Source organism: Mobula hypostoma, chromosome 12 (genome assembly GCF_963921235.1).
Source record: "Mobula hypostoma chromosome 12, sMobHyp1.1, whole genome shotgun sequence".
NCBI lineage: Eukaryota > Metazoa > Chordata > Chondrichthyes > Myliobatiformes > Myliobatidae > Mobula > Mobula hypostoma.
The window spans coordinates 35,061,104-35,079,970 of record NC_086108.1 but is presented as its reverse complement, the minus strand read 5'-3'; the positions used below and the strand labels follow the sequence as shown (position 1 = coordinate 35,079,970).

General features: G+C 38.9%; 1 protein-coding gene across 2 annotated transcripts in view; it reads right to left on the bottom strand.

The window, feature by feature from the left end:
* Nucleotides 1–3,093: 3,093 nt before the first annotated feature.
* nuf2 (UF2 component of NDC80 kinetochore complex) overlaps nt 3,094–18,867 on the bottom strand; it is a 79,212-nt gene continuing 63,438 nt past the window's right edge. The window contains exons 11-14 of one of the 2 annotated variants that reach the window (XM_063064911.1): nt 16,741–16,884; nt 12,960–13,135; nt 5,989–6,124; nt 3,094–5,364 (exon numbers count right to left, since the gene is read on the bottom strand). In XM_063064911.1, coding sequence (XP_062920981.1) covers nt 5,233–5,364; nt 5,989–6,124; nt 12,960–13,135; nt 16,741–16,884 — 588 coding nt within the window. In that variant the 3' untranslated portion in view covers nt 3,094–5,232. The remainder of the gene's footprint in view (nt 5,365–5,988; nt 6,125–12,959; nt 13,136–16,740; nt 16,885–18,867) is intronic. The other variant, XM_063064912.1, reaches the window with a different exon arrangement.

Here is an 18,867-nt window from a genome sequence, read left to right as displayed (position 1 = left end):
GCAGCTATGGTTGTGTCATCCTGCCTTTAGAATACTGCTTCTTCCTTGTGATGCATCTATCCCATGCTCACAGAAACTCCAGCCATTGCTGCTCTGCAGTCATTGTTGCTAGTATTACCTTCCAATCAACTTCAGCCAGTTTCTCTCTCATGCCTCTGTAATTCCCTTTACTCCACTGTAATAGTGATAAATCTGACTTTAGACTCTCCTTCTCAAATTTCAGGGTGAATTCTATCATATCATGTTCACTGAACCCAAAGGGTTCCATTACCCAAGTTCTCTAATCAATCCCAGATCATTGCACAACACCCAATTCAGAATAGCTGATCCTCTTGTTGGTTCTACTATGAGCTGCTCTAGAAAGCCATCTCACAGGCACTCTACAAATTCCCCCTCTTGGGATCCAGCACCAACTCGATTTTTCCAATCTACCTGTATATTGAAATCCCCCGTGACTATAATAATTTTGTCCCTTTGATATGCATTTTCTATCACCCATTGTAATTTTTCAATCCTATTGTTGCTACTGTTCAGAGGTCTGTATATAACTCACATCAGGGTCTTTTTACCCTTTCAGTTTCTTAGCTCTACGCACAATTCTATACCTTCTGATCCTATGTCACCTCTTTCTAATATGATTTCACTTTTTACCAACAGTGCCATCCCACCCTCATCTGTCCTTTCGATACAAAGTGTATCCTTGGATGTTAAACTCCCAGCTATAACTTTTCAGCCACAGTTCAGTGATGCCCATGTTATACATGCCAATCTGTAACTATGCTACAAGTTCAACTATCTTATTCCGTATACTGTGTGCATTCAAATTTAACACCTTCAGTCTTGTACTCACTCTTTGATTTTGTCCCCCTTTTACATTGCAGCTCATCGCTTTGACTTCAATTGTGATCTATCACCATCTTCTCCTTACTAGCAGACTCACTACACACTGTTTCTGTTTGTAAACCAATCACGCCATCCTCAGCACTATCACTCCAGTTCTCACCACCCCCCCCCAACAAATTAGTTAAAACCCTCCCAAAAAGCTCTAACAAACTTGCCTGCAAGGATGTTGCAAGAAGCTAAAATGATTTCAAGTTATCTTTGCTACTATAAAAATTGGGATGATAAAATGCAAAGCTAGCTGAAGATTTTTATTTTTGATCTTGAACAGATGTCCAAAATTCAGCTGTTTATGCTATGGGAAACATTGTTTGCAAAATCAAGGAAACTCCCAAAATGAATTTTGGTTCACCTGATCCTGAGCCGTTTTCTTGGAAGACTGTCTGGTCTGATCACTGTTGTTAGAGCTAAACCAAGGCCACTGCAGTTGGCCAGTTTTCTACTAGAAGCAGGAAAGAAACAATAGGAGAGTGGCAGTGGGAATGAAATTACGGTGTGTTCTTACCATTATCCAGCAAGTTATTTTGGAAGCACTTGTGCATAGGAATGGACCTAATGAACTAAAATCAGACTCAGTTAACATAGAACAGCACAGAAACAGGCCCTTTGGCCCATAATGTAGTGCCAAAATAACTAAATTAGAAATTAAATGCCTACTAAACTTGTTCCTTTTGCCTCTATTCTCTACACATTCACCTCTGAAACATCTCTATCATATTTGCCTCTACCACCAACCCTGGCAATGCTTTCCAGGCATCCACCACCCTGCAAGAAACTTGCACCACACATCTCCTTAGGCCTTTTAGTAGTAGACATTTCAACACTGAGAAAAAAATATTGGTCATCCACTCTGTCTATGCCCTCAATCGCAAACTACTATCAATTCTCCCCTCAGCCTCTGCAACTCCAAAGAAAACAACCCAAGTTTGTCTATCCAGACAACACCCTCTAATCCTTCCTATAATGGAGCGACAATAATAATAATAATTAGAAAATAGAACATCACAGCACAGTACAGGCCCTTCAGCCCATGATGTTGTGCCAAACTTTTAACTCAAGATCAATCTAACCCTTCCCTCCTATGTAGCCCTCCATTTTTCTATCATCCATATTGCCTAAATAAAAGTTTCTTAAATGCCCTTAATTTATCTGTCCTCCAATCGCCTTGAAGATATTCCCCCTTGTATTAGCCATTTCCACCCTAGAAAAGGTCTCTGGCTAGCCACTTGATCTATGCCTCTCATCTTGTATATTTCTATCAAGTCACTCCAGAAAGAAAATTCCTACTTGCTCAGCCTATTCACATGACATGCTCCCTAAATAGCTCAACAAGTTGCATAGACTCTGGACATTCAGTCCTGACCTCCAGTGCTGCTGTCTACGTGGAACTTGCATATTCTCCTTGTGATCACTTGGACTCCCTTTGGGTCTCTCGTTTTCTTCTATGACCCTTAGTGCTTGTTGATAGGTTAATTCGCCACAGCAAAATGGCCCTAGTGGGTAGAGAGTGTATTGGCATGTTGAGATGGGGGAAGAATTGTTGGCAATACAGGGAGAATAAAAAGGGTTAAGGTAGGATTAGTGTAAAAAAATGCATGCCTGCTGGCCAGCGCAAACTTAGTGGGAAGAATGTGGCTCTTTCTGTGCTGTATTTCCCTATGACTATGATTTCTTCCACCACTTGCATGCAATGCTGGAGGGCGACTGCAATAATGGCAAAAAAAAAGTTACACTGCTTTGATTACTGGTTCTCGTGACATTATGAAAGAACATCTTTTGATGATACACCTTATCATAATTTTCAACTGCCTTCTCATTTCATTTGAGTAATATTCACCCAGAAGAATTCACCAAGTATTACGCAGCGCAAGAAACTACAGGAACAAGTCAAATCTATGGTCTGAAAAACAGTGCACTGAGTTGTATTATTACCAATTATAAATTATTTTTTGACCTGGACCTTTAAATGGACAAGAAATAATGGTAACCTGATATAACTAAATGCATCATTGCTGCCATCTAGACCATGACAGGATTTTAAAAGAACAAACATTATCAGTTTTGGCTTTCAAATATTATTCATGCAATGCAGTTTGAAGGAATTTCAAGGTTTCCAAAAAAACTTGAAAGAAAGCAGCTATTAAAATTAATAGCTTTAATTAATGCTGACCTGTATTTTGACATTCAAAACATTGCTCCATAGAACCAATTCCTAATAAAATCTGGACTTAAAAATGTAGGTTTTAATAAAATATACAAAAACGGTAGAAAGAATTCTGAACAAATAAAGCTGAGTGATCAGACTTGGATGGCTTTAAAAAAAGGGAGAAATACAGATACGGCAGAGAATTGTAGGCCTGAACAAGATTACAAAGATGGAGGGGTGAGGATATGTCTATAATAAATGTTAGATATGGTCTAAAAGTATCATCATCCCACCTCCAAACTGATAATTGGAATAAAGTTAAACCTTCTCAATGGAAATCAAGTTGCCAGCAACCATCACTGGACAGTTTGAATTTTGTTTGCCTTTCTTACCCATCAGACTTCTGTCCCCACAGCGAATAATTAATTTAGTATTGTCCCCAGTATATCACTGAAGAATTACATTTTTAATACTCATTTACACTTCCAATCACGTTAACAATTGCGCTTAAATCACGTAATTTGCAGATTAATCCCTGAATGCTTTTTAAGAAAAATCTAAATGGAGTACCAGCATGTTAAAAGGGCAAATGGTAAAACTGCCAAAACAGCTGTACAGCAAGTCAACAATTTCCACAAAGGACAAGACGAGCATTAACTCATGGCTCTAGCTTTCAAATGGCTGTCAAAGGTCCCATGGTGCTATTTTAAGTAGCAAGAGAGATTTCCACAGTGGTTTGGCAAGTAACTATCCTTCAATAATCATTGCTAAAACAGCATTGTCATTATTTCACTGTCTTTGAGAAGATGATTGCTCCATTCTCGCATGAAAAGAAATCCCTTCCTTGCCTCTTTGCTGGCCTCTAAACTACAACCTCACGAAATCCTTGCACTTGAATTCTGTTTAATACTGTGCTCCTGATTTTTAGAGCTCTACCATTACCAATCGATATATTTTTGGAATTTTCAAAATATTTCAACTGCAACCTACTCCAAGACTCTTCCAAAATAAAAGGTTTCACTAAACTTTCAGTCACCAGTTATGTGGATTGAGGCACAATGGTGAAGCATTTTAGGTAATTTTACATTAAAAGGCACATTATGCATGCAAGGCTTGTTACAGCTCAACAATAGTCAGAAGGTCACTCAGAACAGACTATTCTGGATATCCACATGGCAACAGAGGGACGAAGAACATTTTGGGAAGCTAAGCAAGAAATTTACAAAGGACCTGGCAAAGATATTTGCATCATACTTAGCCCCAGGTGAGGTATCAGAAGACTGGAAGGTGGCTATTGTACTGGATTAAAATGGCTTGGATGGATATGGGCCAAATGCAGGCAAATGGTACTAGCTCAGATAGACATCTTGGTTAGCATAGACAAGCTGAGCCAAAGGGCTGTTGTGTGCTTTATGACTATGCATCTAAAGAGCAGAGAGGATATGTATGGGATAGTGAAGAGATTGATAGGCACAACACTTAACAAAAGAGGCATGAAAATCAGAGAGCAACAAGTTAATAAAAATAATTTTAGAGAAGGTGTAACTCAGTACCACACAAGATGATTGAAATGGCACACCTGATACATTCACAAAGAAGAAAGGATTAGAGGGCTAATTACAATGGGAGAAAAATTACACTGGAGTTGGAGTTGTGTGATAAAGGTAGCTTAAAGGCTCCATGTAGAGATTAGATCAACATGTCACCACCCTCCCATTTTCCTGCAAAGATTGTAATCTGTCATTGAACCAATTATACCTGAATTCAAGGTGCAACCTTCCCGCCATTCAGCATTACTGTGGGAGTTTGAAAAGACCTCTGGCGGTTTAGGCAACAGGCAATCTCCCTCGACAATCCTTTACCATTATTTCAACAGCAGTTAATCTATGAAACACATTCACATTTTATTTGCGTATTAACTATAGCAACCCTCATTAATCTGCAGTTTATTTTCATATTTATTTCAAAACACATACCATAATATGTATAGACATTATACCGGCAGAGGCTGTCATTTTTGATCACGTTATATACAAATTAGGTCAAGCAGTGACAAATATGTTAGCTTTGAAATATCTGATCAAGAATAATTTGCTGCTTGTTAAGAATAAGCAGAAGAGACAGAAGATTTTTTAAAAAGTTAAAAATAAGTTGTACAAAATTTTGAAGTAACTGTAAAAAGGATTTTAAATTCGTTCATTTATGGCCCTCTTCAGTTCTGTCATTTGTTCACGCCTCTCGTGTGTAGCCTTCTCTGTCACTGTGGCCAGATGCTCATGATATTGTTCCATATGAGTCAGCAATTTGGAAAGGAGATTCTGTTGGTAGATAAATACAGGATGGATCTCAGAACTTCAATCCAAGTATAGTGCATTTTAGTGCAATTTCAAAAACAAATTCAGGGCATATTACTCAAGTTATTGGTACCATCAATTTCTTCCAGATGGTGGGCACAGGGTAGTCAGTCTGCTGAAGCAATAATTTGCAATAACTGCTCTCCCCTCTCTACATGAATAAGATTAAAATAGAGCCTCAAATGTAGAGATTTGTTTCCAAAATAAAATATTTTACATCTTATCACCAATGTAGCGTTCAGTAGATTTATAATTGGAAATGTTTGCTAGAGATTAATTTAGCATGTTGCTCTGAAACTCCCTAATCTAGGTCATGGTACAAGTAACAAGGATAATAACAAATTAAATTATTTCTACATACTTTTGACAGCTTATCAAAAACAAAACTTCCGCAAACTGCAGATAGTGATATAGTTAAAGTAATGCTGTTTACTATGAGAGTTTTGTTTAGAGGTAGCTTAAACTGTTCAAATTCCTGTTGACGCTCACACAACTATACACACACAAAATAATACAAATTCAAAAGCACGATCTTATTAATATAAAACTATTATAGAATGAACTTTTCTTCAAATTGCGAATACATACCTTGTATTCAGACACATCCTTCTCACAGTTCTCTTGCAGCAACTGAACTTTTGCCAAAACATGTTGACGCTCACTGTTTACTTGAGCAACCTGCTCAGATATTTCCTGGTTTCGAACCTTTTGTTGATCACACTCACTTTTTGAGGAAGAAAAAAAAGAAAAAGCTGTGATGCATTTTAAAATGAAAATATCGTTTTGCTTGCCTCAATAGGCCAGAGCTTAATTTGTAAGAAAATGAGCAAACAGAAGTCAAGAACACATTTCTCCTTCCATATTTAAGTAAAATTCTAGACCATATATCACAATGCTTTAATATAAGAGTTTATACTATCATATAGAAATAAGAAAATGACTATGGCAATCATTCTCTTATTCCCACTGGTTCCCTTTTACCTGCCTAGCAGTGCTTGATGAGGACTGAGTATCCTTTACATTTCCATCCAACATTCCTAGAGCAGGTTTTACACTGGTTACTGAATAAAGCCTCTTCAATGCTTTCCTTTCAAACACTACGTGAACAGGTACATCACGAGTTTAATTTTATGCAAGACAGAGACAAGAGATTAAGCAGGTGCTGAAATCTTGAGCGACATACACAAAATGTTGGGTGAGGTCGGGTAGCATCTATGGAGGAATATGAACGTTGACATTTTGGGCCAATAACCTTCATATGGACCGGAAAGGAAGAGGGCAGAACCCAGAATAAATAGGAGGGGGAGGAACACAAACTAGTAGATAATAGGCAAGTCCAGTTGAGGGGGAGGATGGTAGGTAGGTGGTGGAAGGGGGATAAAAGCAAATGGTATGAGATGATGGTAGGTAGAAGAGGCAAAGGGATGATAGAAGATAGTAGACTATGGAATGAAGGGAAGGACATCAGGAATGAAAGGGAAATGATGGACAGGCCATGACAGTCAGTGTGGGGGTCAAATGGAAGGGGTCGGGGGGCTACAGGAATTGGGAAAATCAAAAACAGAATAGTTTGATGGACATTGATGAGTTGTGGATAGAGTTTTTAAAATTTGCCACTGAGAAGTTGGAAGTATGATAGATAGTAAGGAAGGTAGGAATAAGCTCCAAGGAAACAAAGGGTGGTGAACTGTGTAGAAAAGTATCTGTCCTTATGGCTTATAATGAAAGGTAACACCTGGCATTTCACCATTCTTTCTATTAAGTTTCATCCTCTCCACATCCACACTATCAGGGCCTTTCACCATTCGATAGGTTTCACTGAGATTACCCTTCATTCTTCTGAATTCTAGTGAATACAGGTCCAGAGCCATCACATGCTCTTCATATGACAAGCCATTCAATCCTGGAATCAATTCTGGGAATCTTTGAACCCTCTCCAGCTTCAGCACATCCTTTCTAAGACAAGGGGCCTAAACTTGCTCACAATACTCATATGATGCCTCACCAGTGCTGTACTAGTACTAGAGTCTTTTCTGTGGGCTCGTAGCTTGTTAAGCAGCCTCATGTGTGGCACCTTGTTAAATGCCTTCTAAAAATGCAAGTACGCAACATCAAGCAGCATAGACAAAGAAGTACCACTTATCATTTCTTCAAAGAATTCCAACAGATTTGTCAGGCAATTAGCTGCATCACCCTAAACCATAGAGTACAAACCACAACACAAGTAACTTTTATAGATACCAAAAAGGTGTTGACCAAAAAGAACTAATAGTGACAGGATCTGAATTAGGAATCAGTCATTTGGAACACAAGTGAAAAAAAGTTTCTACACTCGGCAAATGATAACTGTCGAGGAATATTAAAAACCAATTGAGTTTTTGAATGTGAAAGTATTTCAATGCACATGCAGATAAATGAGGGTGTTATAAATTGCTGCTGTGAATTCATGAATAGTAAAGCAGGCTTCAGGGATAGTATAACCAATATGCTTTTATTGCTTGTATGCATACCTACGATAGAACATTATGCCCTGGTCAGAACAGACTGGGTTAAACCCAGCATACACTTATGGTTGCTGCCATTGCTAACCTGTTAATGAGCACAAATATGAATAAACTTTTATAGCTATGTGGCTCCAAATGTAATGGGAGCTTTACCACTGCAACCTTTTCACAAAGCACACCAAGCTGCAGGCAGCAAGAATTACCATATGGATCACTCATGGCCTTCAGACTACAGTGCTTATAAAAAGAATTTACCCCCCTTGGAAGTTTTCATGTTTTATTGTTTTACAACATTGAATCACAGTGGATTTAATTTGGCTTTTTTTGACACTGATCGACACAAAAAGACTTTTTCATGTCAATATGAAAACAGATCTCTACAAAGTGATCTGAATTAATTACAAACACAAAATAATTTATTGCACAAGTATTTACTTCCTTTAATATGACACACCAAATCATCACTTGTGCAGCCAATTGGTTTCATAATTAAATGGGGATCTGTTTTTGGAGACCTGCATACAGTCAAGGTGTTTCAATTGATTGTATAGAACATAGAATAGTACAGCACAGTACAGGCCCTTCGGCCCACAATGTTGTGCCGACCCTCAAACCCTGCCTCCCATATAAGCCCCCACCTTAGATTCTTCCATATACCTGTCTAGTAGTCTCTTAAACTTCACTAGTGTATCTGCCTCCACCACTAACTCAGGCAGTGCATTCCATGCACCAACCACTCTCTGAGTAAAAAATCTTCCTCTAATATCCCCCTTGAACTTCCCACCCTTTACCTCAAAGCCATGTCCTCTTGTATTGAGCAGTGGTGCCCTGGGGAAGAGGCGCTGGCTATCCACTCTATCTATTCCTCTTATTATCTTGTACACCTCTATCATGTCTCCTCTCATCCTCCTTCTCTCCAAAGAGTAAAGCCCTAGCTCCCTTAATCTCTGATCATAATGCATACTTTCTAAACCAGGCAGCATCCTGGTAAATCTCCTCTGTACCCTTTCCAATGCTTCCACATCCTTCCTATAGTGAGGTGACCAGAACTGGACACAATACTCCAAGTGTGGCCTAACCAGAGTTTTATAGAGCTGCATCATTACATCACAACACTTAAACTCTATCCCTCGACTTATGAAAGCTAACACCCCATAAGCTTTCTTAACTACCCTATCCACCTGTGAGGCAACTTTCAGGGATCTGTGGACATGTACCCCGAGATCCCTCTGCTCCTCCACACTACCAAGTATCCTGCCATTTACTTCGTACTCTGCCTTGGAGTTTGTCCTTCCAAAGTGTACCACCTCACACTTCTCCAGGTTGAACTCCATCTGCCACTTCTCAGCCCACTTCTGCATCCTATCAATGTCTCTCTGCAATCTTTGACAATCCTCTACACTGTCTACAACACCACCAACCTTTGTGTCGTCTGCAAACTTGCCCACCCACCCTTCTACCCCCACATCCAGGTCATTAATAAAAATCACGAAAAGTAGAGGTCCCAGAACAGATCCTTGTGGGACACCATTAGTCACAATCCTCCAATCTGAATGTACTCCCTCCACCACCACCCTCTGCCTTCTGCAGGCAAGCCAATTCTGAATCCACCTGGCTAAACTTCCTTGGATCCCATGCCTTCTAACTTTCTGAATAAGCCTACCATGTGGAACCTTGTCAAATGCCTTACTAAAATCCATATAAATCACATCCACTGCACTACCCTCATCTATATGCCTGATCACTTCCTCAAAGAAATCTATCAGGCTTGTTAGACACGATCTGCCTTTTACAAAGCCATGCTGACTGTCCCTGATCAGACCATGACTCTCTAAATGCCTATAGATCCTATCTCTAAGAATCTTTTCCAACAGCTTTCCAATCACAGACGTAAGGCTCACTGGTCTATAATTACCCGGACTATCCCTACTACCTTTTTTGAACAAGGGAACAACATTCGCCTCCCTCCAATCCTCCGATACCATTCCCGTGGACAACAAGGACATAAAGATCCTAGCCAGAGGCTCAGCAATCTCTTCTCTCGCCTCGTGGAGCAGCTGGGGGAATATTCCGTCAGGTCCCGGGGACTTATCTGTCCTAATGTATTTTAACAACTCCAACACCTCCTCTCCCTTAATATCAGCATGCTCCAGAACATCAACCTCACTCATATTGTCCTCACCATCATCAAGTTCCCTCTCATTGGTGAATACCGAAGAGAAGTATTCATTGAGGACCTCGCTCACTTCCACAGCCTCCAGGCACATCTTCCCACCTTTATCTCTAATCGGTCCTACCTTCACTCCTGTCATCCTTTTTTTCTTCACATAATTGAAGAATGCCTTGGGGTTTTCCTTTACCCTACTCGCCAAGGCCTTCTCATGCCCCCTTCTTGCTCTTCTCAGTCCCTTCTTAAGCTCCTTTCTTGCTTCCCTATATTCCTCAATAGACCCATCTGATCCTTGCTTCCTAAACCTCATGTATGCTGCCTTCTTCCTCCTGACTAGATTTTCCACCTCACTTGTCACCCATGGTTCCTTCACCCTACCATGCTTTATCTTCCTCACCGGGACAAATTTATCCCTTACATCCCGCAAGAGATCTCTAAACATCAACCACATGTCCATAGTACATTTCCCTGCAAAAACATCATCCCAATTCACAACCGCAAGTTCTAGCCTTATAGCCTCATAATTTGCCTTTCCCCAAATAAAAATTTTCCTGTCTTCTTTGATTCTACCCTTTTCCATGATAATTATAAAGGCCAGGGAGCGGTGGTCACTGTCCCCCAGATGCTCACCCACTGAGAGATCTGTGACCTGACCCGGTTCAATACCTAGTACTGGATCTAGTATGGCATTTCCCCTGGTCGGCCTGTCCACATACTGTGACAGGAATCCATCCTGGACACACTTAACAAATTCTGCCCCATCTAAACCCTTGGAACTAATCAGGTGCCAATCAATATTAGGGAAGTTAAAGTCACCCATGATAACAACCCTGTTATTTTTGCACCTTTCCAAAATCTGCCTCCCAATCTGCTCCTCTGTATCTCTGCTGCTACCAGAGGGCCTATAGAATACCCCCAGTAGAGTAACTGCTCCCTTCCTGTTCCTGACTTCCACCCATATTGACTCAAAAGAGGATCCTGCTACATTACCCACCCTTTCTGTAGCTGTAATCGTATCCCTGACCAGTAATGCCACCCCTCCTCCCCTTTTTCCTCCCTATCTCTTTTAAAGCACTGAAATCCAGGAATATTGAGAATCCATTCCTGCCCTGGTGCCAGCCAAGTCTCTGTAATGGCCACTACATCATAATTCCATGTATGTATGTAATTAAAAAAAATACACCTGTATCTGGAAGGCCCAACTGCTGGTGAGCCAGTATTTGGCAAAAACTACACCATGAAGCCAAAAGAACACTCCAAACAACTCCACAAAAAGCATATTGAAAAGCACAAGTCAGACAAGTGCTAGAATCAACATGCTACCGTGAAGCATGTTGGTGGCTGCATCACTGCAGCAGACCCTTGGAAGGCTTGTGAAAGTAGAGGGTATAATGAATGTAGCAAAATGCAGGGAAATCCTGATGCAGTCTGCAAGAGAACTGCAACTTGGAAGAAGATTTGTATTCCAGCAAGACAATGACCCCAAGCATAAAAGACAAAGCTACACCAGAATGGCTAAAAAACAAAGTTAATGTCCTGGATTGGCCAAGTCAGAGGCTAAACCTCAATCCAATTGAGAATTTGTGGCTGGACTTAAAAAGGGCTGTTCACTCATGATCCCCATGCGATCTGACAGAGCTTGAGCAGTTTTGTAAAGAAGAATGGGGAAAAATTGCAATGTCCAGATGTGCAAAGCTGATAGAGACCTATCCACACAGACTCAAGGCTATAATTGCTGCCAAAGGTGCATCTACTAAATACTGACTTGGAGGGAGCAAATACTTGTGCAATTATTTTGTATTTAATAATTGTAACGAATTTAGACCAATTTGCAAAAATTTTTGTCATTTGTCTTTTCTGTTGATCAGTGTCAGAAAAGCCAAATTAACTCCACTGTGATTCAATGTCGTAAAACAATAAAACATGAAAACTTCCAAGGGGGATGAATACTTTTTGATAGGCACTACAACTTGTTTTTATTATGTGGAATTAAAGTTTAAAGACTGAAAAGTTGATTTAAACACGGTTGTAAATCAAAAATATAATCACTTTGAAATAAAAATAAATGAGAAATCATTTGGCTCTTTTGACACTGATCAACAGAAAAGACCTCTATGTCAAAATGGCAACAAACCTCTACAAATTGGTCTAAATTTATTACAATTATTAAATATAAAATGGATACCATTCAAATTAAAAGCTGATGAGTCTGAGAGAAATGTATCTGTTTCCTTTGCTCAGCAGCTTACAAAATGCCCCTGGACTCAAATGGCAAGTCCAGAGGCACAGCCTGAGGTCAGATGTGCCAAGAAAATGCTCTCATTTATATTGTTACTCATCAGCAATTTCCTGCATATTATCCAAGAGTTTTATTCAGAAGATGTTCTTTGGTTAACAGTATGAACGCATACAGCCAACTCTTTTCTCCATATTATGAAATAATTCAAAATAAGTGCTTTTGAAAAGCTAACAGTTTTATATTTCAATCATAACTGCTGAATTTGTAGTTTTAACACTGTTGCTTTATCTTCCAATATAACATGAATTCAGCAGCACACCAAGTTCCATATGTTAAAAAGCTCTAAATTTCATATCGTCTGCACACCCAGGCCTAACAATTATTTCAATTTTATGCTGAAGAATTACAAAACTATGCAGAATATTTGTATGAAATAGACAGGAGTGACATTTTTGATTAAAACTGATAGATTAAACCAAAAACCCATAGCTATTCTCCGTTATGTAAACTACTACACAGATGAGCATGGTTATAAATTTGACTACTCTGCTCAAGCTTATTATACTAACCAATTATAAATGATAAAAGATTCAGCACAGTGCTACAGTTCAAAGAAAATACAAAAACAAGGGTTAAGTTTACATACGTGGCTACTGAGTCAAGATCATGATCCCTAGCTTCCTGTTTCTTCAGCATCTGCATCTTTAGCTTGTCTTGCTTTTCTAATTTTGAACAGAGAAGCCTTTTCAGTGGAGTCTCTTCTGTTTGCATGCTTTCAAGTTCCACCTTTTTTCTGTCAAGCTCATTTCCTTCATTCCAAATCTATAGAAGTCAAGAGAACAATATAGTCTTGCATGATTCAGAGTATAGCTTTTGACACATAACATCTAACAGCTATTTGATTGAAAAGGGAAAGTATATTAAAAAGTATATTTAAAAAATCACATGCTTTCTATATAACTTAAGACCATGAATTAATCTTTCTTTTTAGTGGCAGGGAAATAAATAATAGGATGGCTCTGAAATTGTACATATGAATGCATTTTTCCTGCAATTTACAAGAGTGCTCTCACAAGGGTAGCTCCAGTTCAACTCAGTATTAATCTTATTTGTACGGTTTGCCTTCTTTTGCGCATTGGTTGTTTGTCAGTCTTTGTCGATGTATAGATTTTTAAAATGAAATTCCATTATGTTTCTTTTTTCCTGTGGGCGCCTGACAAAAAAAACAACGAATCTCAAGGTAGAATATATTAACATGTTGTTCTCCAATCTAGACAACCCAACCATCAACCACCGGAGCTACACATCTTCCGAGTTATAATAACGTGTACCTACTTTGATAATAATTAACTTTAAACTTTAGGCAGAGGTAGTTAGAAAAGTTTGTGATTGTAAAGCAGGAATTGGCCTCTTGCATTGTATTGGACAAATATGCAAAGAAAACATTTCAAGGAACAAAGATATTACTATATCCTTTCGATGAAGAGTCAGTTGTCAGGTCCTTGCACATTAAAGTAGGGTTCAGAGAGAAAATCCGCTTGCAAAAAAAAAAATTAAACACTTAGTAGCTACTTTATTAGTTATCTCCTGTAGCTAATAAAGTGGCCACAAAGTGTACATTCATGGTCTTCTACTGCTATAGCCCATCCACTTCAGGGTTCAATGTGTTCTGAGTTCAGAGATGCACTTCTGCACACCACTGTTGTAACGTGAGGTTATTTGAGTTACTGTCACCCTCCTGTCAACTTGAACCAGTGAGACTGTTCTCCTCAAGCAACACACATCAAAGTTGCTGGTGAACACAGCAGGCCAGGCAGCATCTCTAGGAAGAGGTACAGTCGCGTTTCGGGCCGAGACCCTTTGTCAGGACTAACTTAAGGAAGAACTAGTAAGAGATTTGAAAGTGGGAGGGGGAACGGGAGATCCAAAATGATAGGAGAAGACAGGAGGGGGAGGGATGGATCCAAGAGCTGGACAGGTGATTGACAAAAGGGATATGAGAGGATCATGGGACAGGAGGCCCAGAAGGAAAAGGGAGAGGGGGGAAAAACCCAGAGGATGGACAAGGGTATGGTCAGAGGGACAGAGGGAGAAAAAGGAGAGAGAGAGAGAGAGAGAGAGAGAAAGAATGTGTTCTCCTCCAATCTTTCTCATTAACAAGGCATATTCAGCTACAGAACTGCCACTCATAGGATGTTCCCCAGCCCCTCCCCCAACACCTCGCACCATTCCCTGTAAACGCGAGATTTTTGTGCATGAAAATCCCAGATCAGCAGCTTGAGGTACTCAAATCACCTTGTCTGGCGCCAACAATCATTCCACAGTCAAAACCACTTAGATCACATTTCTTCCCCATTCTGATGTTTGGTCTGAACAACTAAACCTCTTGATCATGTCTGTATGCTTTTATACATTGAGTTGCAGTCACATGATTAGCCAGTTAGATATTTGCATTAATAAGTTGTACAGGTGTACCTAATAAAGTGCCCACTGGGTGTATGTGAACTTTGAAGGACTGTGACCTATCAAAATCTCAGTAGATATTTTAGCTATTTAAATCTTCTGAATTAATAATGGAAATCAGGGAGATATCAGGTGAATTAAGTGGGAAATTTGCATTATTCTCCATTACAGAGGATGCAAGTAATCAGGCTCTTGGAAAGAAAAGTAGTATTCAAGAAATTTACAATCACAAAGACAGTTGTACTTCACAAGCTTTTGGAGCTATGGGCTGGCAATTCTCTGATCCCACAGAACTCATCTGAGGGTCTTGTTTTAAGTGGATCATAAGAGAGTTGACACATTGATATTAATTTTCCAAAATTCCCTGGACTCAGGGAAGGTTCCTTTGGAATGGAAAACAGCAAATATCACCTCTTTTTTTTTCTCTAAAAAGGTGACAGAAAGACAGGAAAGTAACGACCAGTTAGACACACTTGATATAGAAAAATGCTTGATGCAGTTATTTATAGCAGAGTGCTTTGGAAAAATTAAATCAAGATAATCTGGCCAAATTACTATGCTTTCTGAAAAGGAATCATGTTTGACCATTTTAATCAGGGTTCTGTATGGGTAGGGTAGAAAGGAGTGTTATAAATGGGTTTCCAGAAGTACCTGAGGCGAGGGGCTATGGAGGGCTATGATCCAGGTTGTGTCGATCAGATTAAGCAGTATAACAGTTTGGCATGGACTAGACAGGCTGAAGGGCCTGATTCTGTACAGTAGTGCAGTACTCTATGATTTCAAAAGAATAAGATTTACATCTCAGAAACAGTGGCCAAGATTGGGCTCATTGTGTAGGAGGAATCCTGAAGCTTCTGGGTGAATACAACAGAGGATTTACTTGAACCTTGTTTGGCATTAGAAATCACAGATATAAAAGCAGACTTGTAAAACGCAAGACATTTCCTTTAGAACAGTACAGATTATTATAGAATATAATAGTTACAGAACTAATTAAAATTTATCAAAGGATAGAGCAGGAAAGATTAAAATGTATCATTTCCAGTGGTCGATGAGACAAGAAGAAATTGCCATCAATGCAAGAATAAATAAAACAACTTTAAGAGAGGTGTAAAATTCATTGCCAGAATAAAGGTAGAGAAATTCATCATTTGGTTTAGGCTGAAAATAAAAGGACTGAGGAGCACAGGATAGGTAAATATGATCTGAACTACTCGCTCAGATGGAGAGTGAACAGAAAGGTAGACACATTGTGCGAAAAGACAATTTCCAAATCACGGCTTCTAATCATTTCTATGCAATTAGAAAGTGTATTATATTTAAAGCACGCTATAAAGAGATGAACACCAACTAAGTTTACTTTAACACTAAGAACAGAATAATGGAAGGTGCAGTACATTCTCTTTAAGGGGGAAAATACATCAAATATTTAATCTGATTTACAAGCAAAACATAAAGAATGTCAGCCTGCAATTACTGGGATAATATGTTTTTCAAATGTTACTGAAAAATTCTTACATATAAATGCATATGCTAAAGTAACAAAAATGAAATCCTTTTCTGATTAGCGTATTTTTCTATCAAATTCACCACACTGATTTGGTCAAATATCCTAAGGGTAGATAAAAGCAGCATTATACATTTCAATCAGTGGATGGGCTCCAAACCTACACTTCAGGCGTGAGAACAATATTTTGAAATCTACCACATTATATACAAAAAGTTAAATTTATAATGCAGTTATGTCACATTTATTTTTCAAACTATCCTTGACTATCAAGTAAATCAAGGTGCTCCATCTATTTTACCAAGAAAGAGAATACCAACTTAAAGGTTTATCAGCACTTCGCTAACACACACAATAATGAAAACAATAATTTGGAAGCCTTCTAAAAGGATTTGGCAACAGCTAAGCAAAAAGTAATACAGTCCATATAGTTTGTGAAACATAAGAATTTGCATACCTCAGTGTTCTTACTGCTCATTTGGTTACAGCCAGTCTGGTTTTGTACCAAGATACCCAAGTAAGATTCTAGTTCTTTCTTTTGGAAATTGGTAAAATTTGCCGACTTATCCTGAAGTTCTAATATTCGCTCATTTTTCTTTTGCTGTTAAATATACACAAAACTGAATTATTATGGAAATAACCTGTCAGCTACTTGCTTTTTTGGTAAGTGCCAAGTTGGTACATTTACTGCACCAACTAGCGCTGTCACAGCCTTAGATTAGCAGTCGTCAACTCTGTTTAAGACCAAGGTCTGATGACGCTAATCCAAACTACATTTTGCACATTAACAATCCAACCAGGATTTTAGGAAAAGGCAGGCAAAATTCAGAGCAGAGTCTACTCTATTTCAGTTTAGTAACACGGAATACGCTTTAATTGCAGATGCACCCAGGACAAGCACAATTCTGATCAGAATAAATGGTCAATGTAATACTGTTATAGTCTGGTGCCTCAGATTTCCTTTAAGTGGATGATCAGAAAAAACATCTGGAAATTAAGAACAGTGACCATCTCAATTAGCTTAAATCAGCAGACAACCTAAAGAGCAAATAAACAACTTTTAATCCTAGAGGAACAAACAGGCAGCAATAGAGCAGATCTTACAAATTTTGAAGATATTGGTCATTGATAAAATATGGAATTGATTTCAGTTGCAGGATAACATTTCAATCATATCTTATGTAACCCAAATCTAATGTTCTCTTACACATCCATGGAAAAAAGGCACCAGTTAAGATCAGAAAGCTAAAAATTGTCAGATGTCCTTAAAATCTGAAATAAGAAATAGAAATGACAGGAAAACCTCATTCAAAGGGACAGGAAAAGAACCAGAGTAGTTTTGTTTATGGATCTTGGAAAGAATGTAGAAACATGCTGTGCAGGGTTGGGGGTGATCTTGAAAAGGTGGTTATTGATGGCTTAGAACAGTAGTTTAGTGCTTGATTGTCAGGTTGCAACACAGAAAAAGTTATATTGTTTAGGAGTGATGACTTTCGGATTTTGTCAAGTGTTTTCCTCAAGCAACAGCACAAAATTGACAGCAAGAAGAATAAAAATTGATGAAGTGGTGGAGTGGGGTTATGATTGGGGATGTAGATTTTCAGTAGAAAAACCTCAAATTGTACTTTTTACCAGGAAAAGAATTGAGGTAGGGAAGAAGTTAAGGATGTATGGGATTGAATTAGAAAGGGTTGGATCATTTAAAATTTCTGGGAGTTATATTTGATTCACGATTAACATGGGCAGACCATATCAGGAAAGTTGAGGAGAAATGCGAAAAAGTAATAAATGTGATAAGATGTTTGACTGGTAGGGAATGGGGAGCAAGTGAAATCTGTGTTGGACTATGGAAATATAGCATATGGATCAGCAGCTATGTCTCTTTTAAGGAAACTGGATGTGATTCAGGCTCAGGCTTTGAAAGTGTGCAGTGGGGCTTTTAAAACATCACCAGTATCAGCCCTACAGGTAGAAATGGGAGTAATGCCTTTGGAACTAAGAAGGATGCAATTGATGGGAAACTACTCGGCTAATTTGCAGGGACACAATGATTCTCACCCTGCTAAAGGAGTGTTGCAGGAATGCTGGGAAAATGGGAGGTTTCAGAGGGATAACTTTAGTCGGGTAGGGAATGATATTGCTAAAGAATGTGGAGTGTTTGACCTAAGGATAAGTCCTTCAGTAGTTTATCCAGTCGCAGCTCCATGGAAACTTGTATGGCCTGATATAGACTGGCATTTGTTAGAGGTAAAAAGGATAGGAAAATATAAAACTCATTTGGTAAGTGCATTTAACTGTCATGTGATGGAAAAGCATAGTGATTATACTCACATTTATACGGATGGTGCTAAGGAACCTGAAACAGGAGTGACAGGGATTAGGATGGCTATACCAGCAAAAGAAATTGAAATCAGCAGAAGAACATCTAATAAGTTAGAGGTGTATAGAGTGGAGATGCTGGCGGTGTTGGTTGCGTTGTGATGGGTGGAGAAAGTTAGACAAGTCAAAGTGTTGATATGCTCAGATTCATCCTCAGTTCTAGCAAGTTTAAGGTCTTTTCACACAAACAGTTGGCAAGATGTAC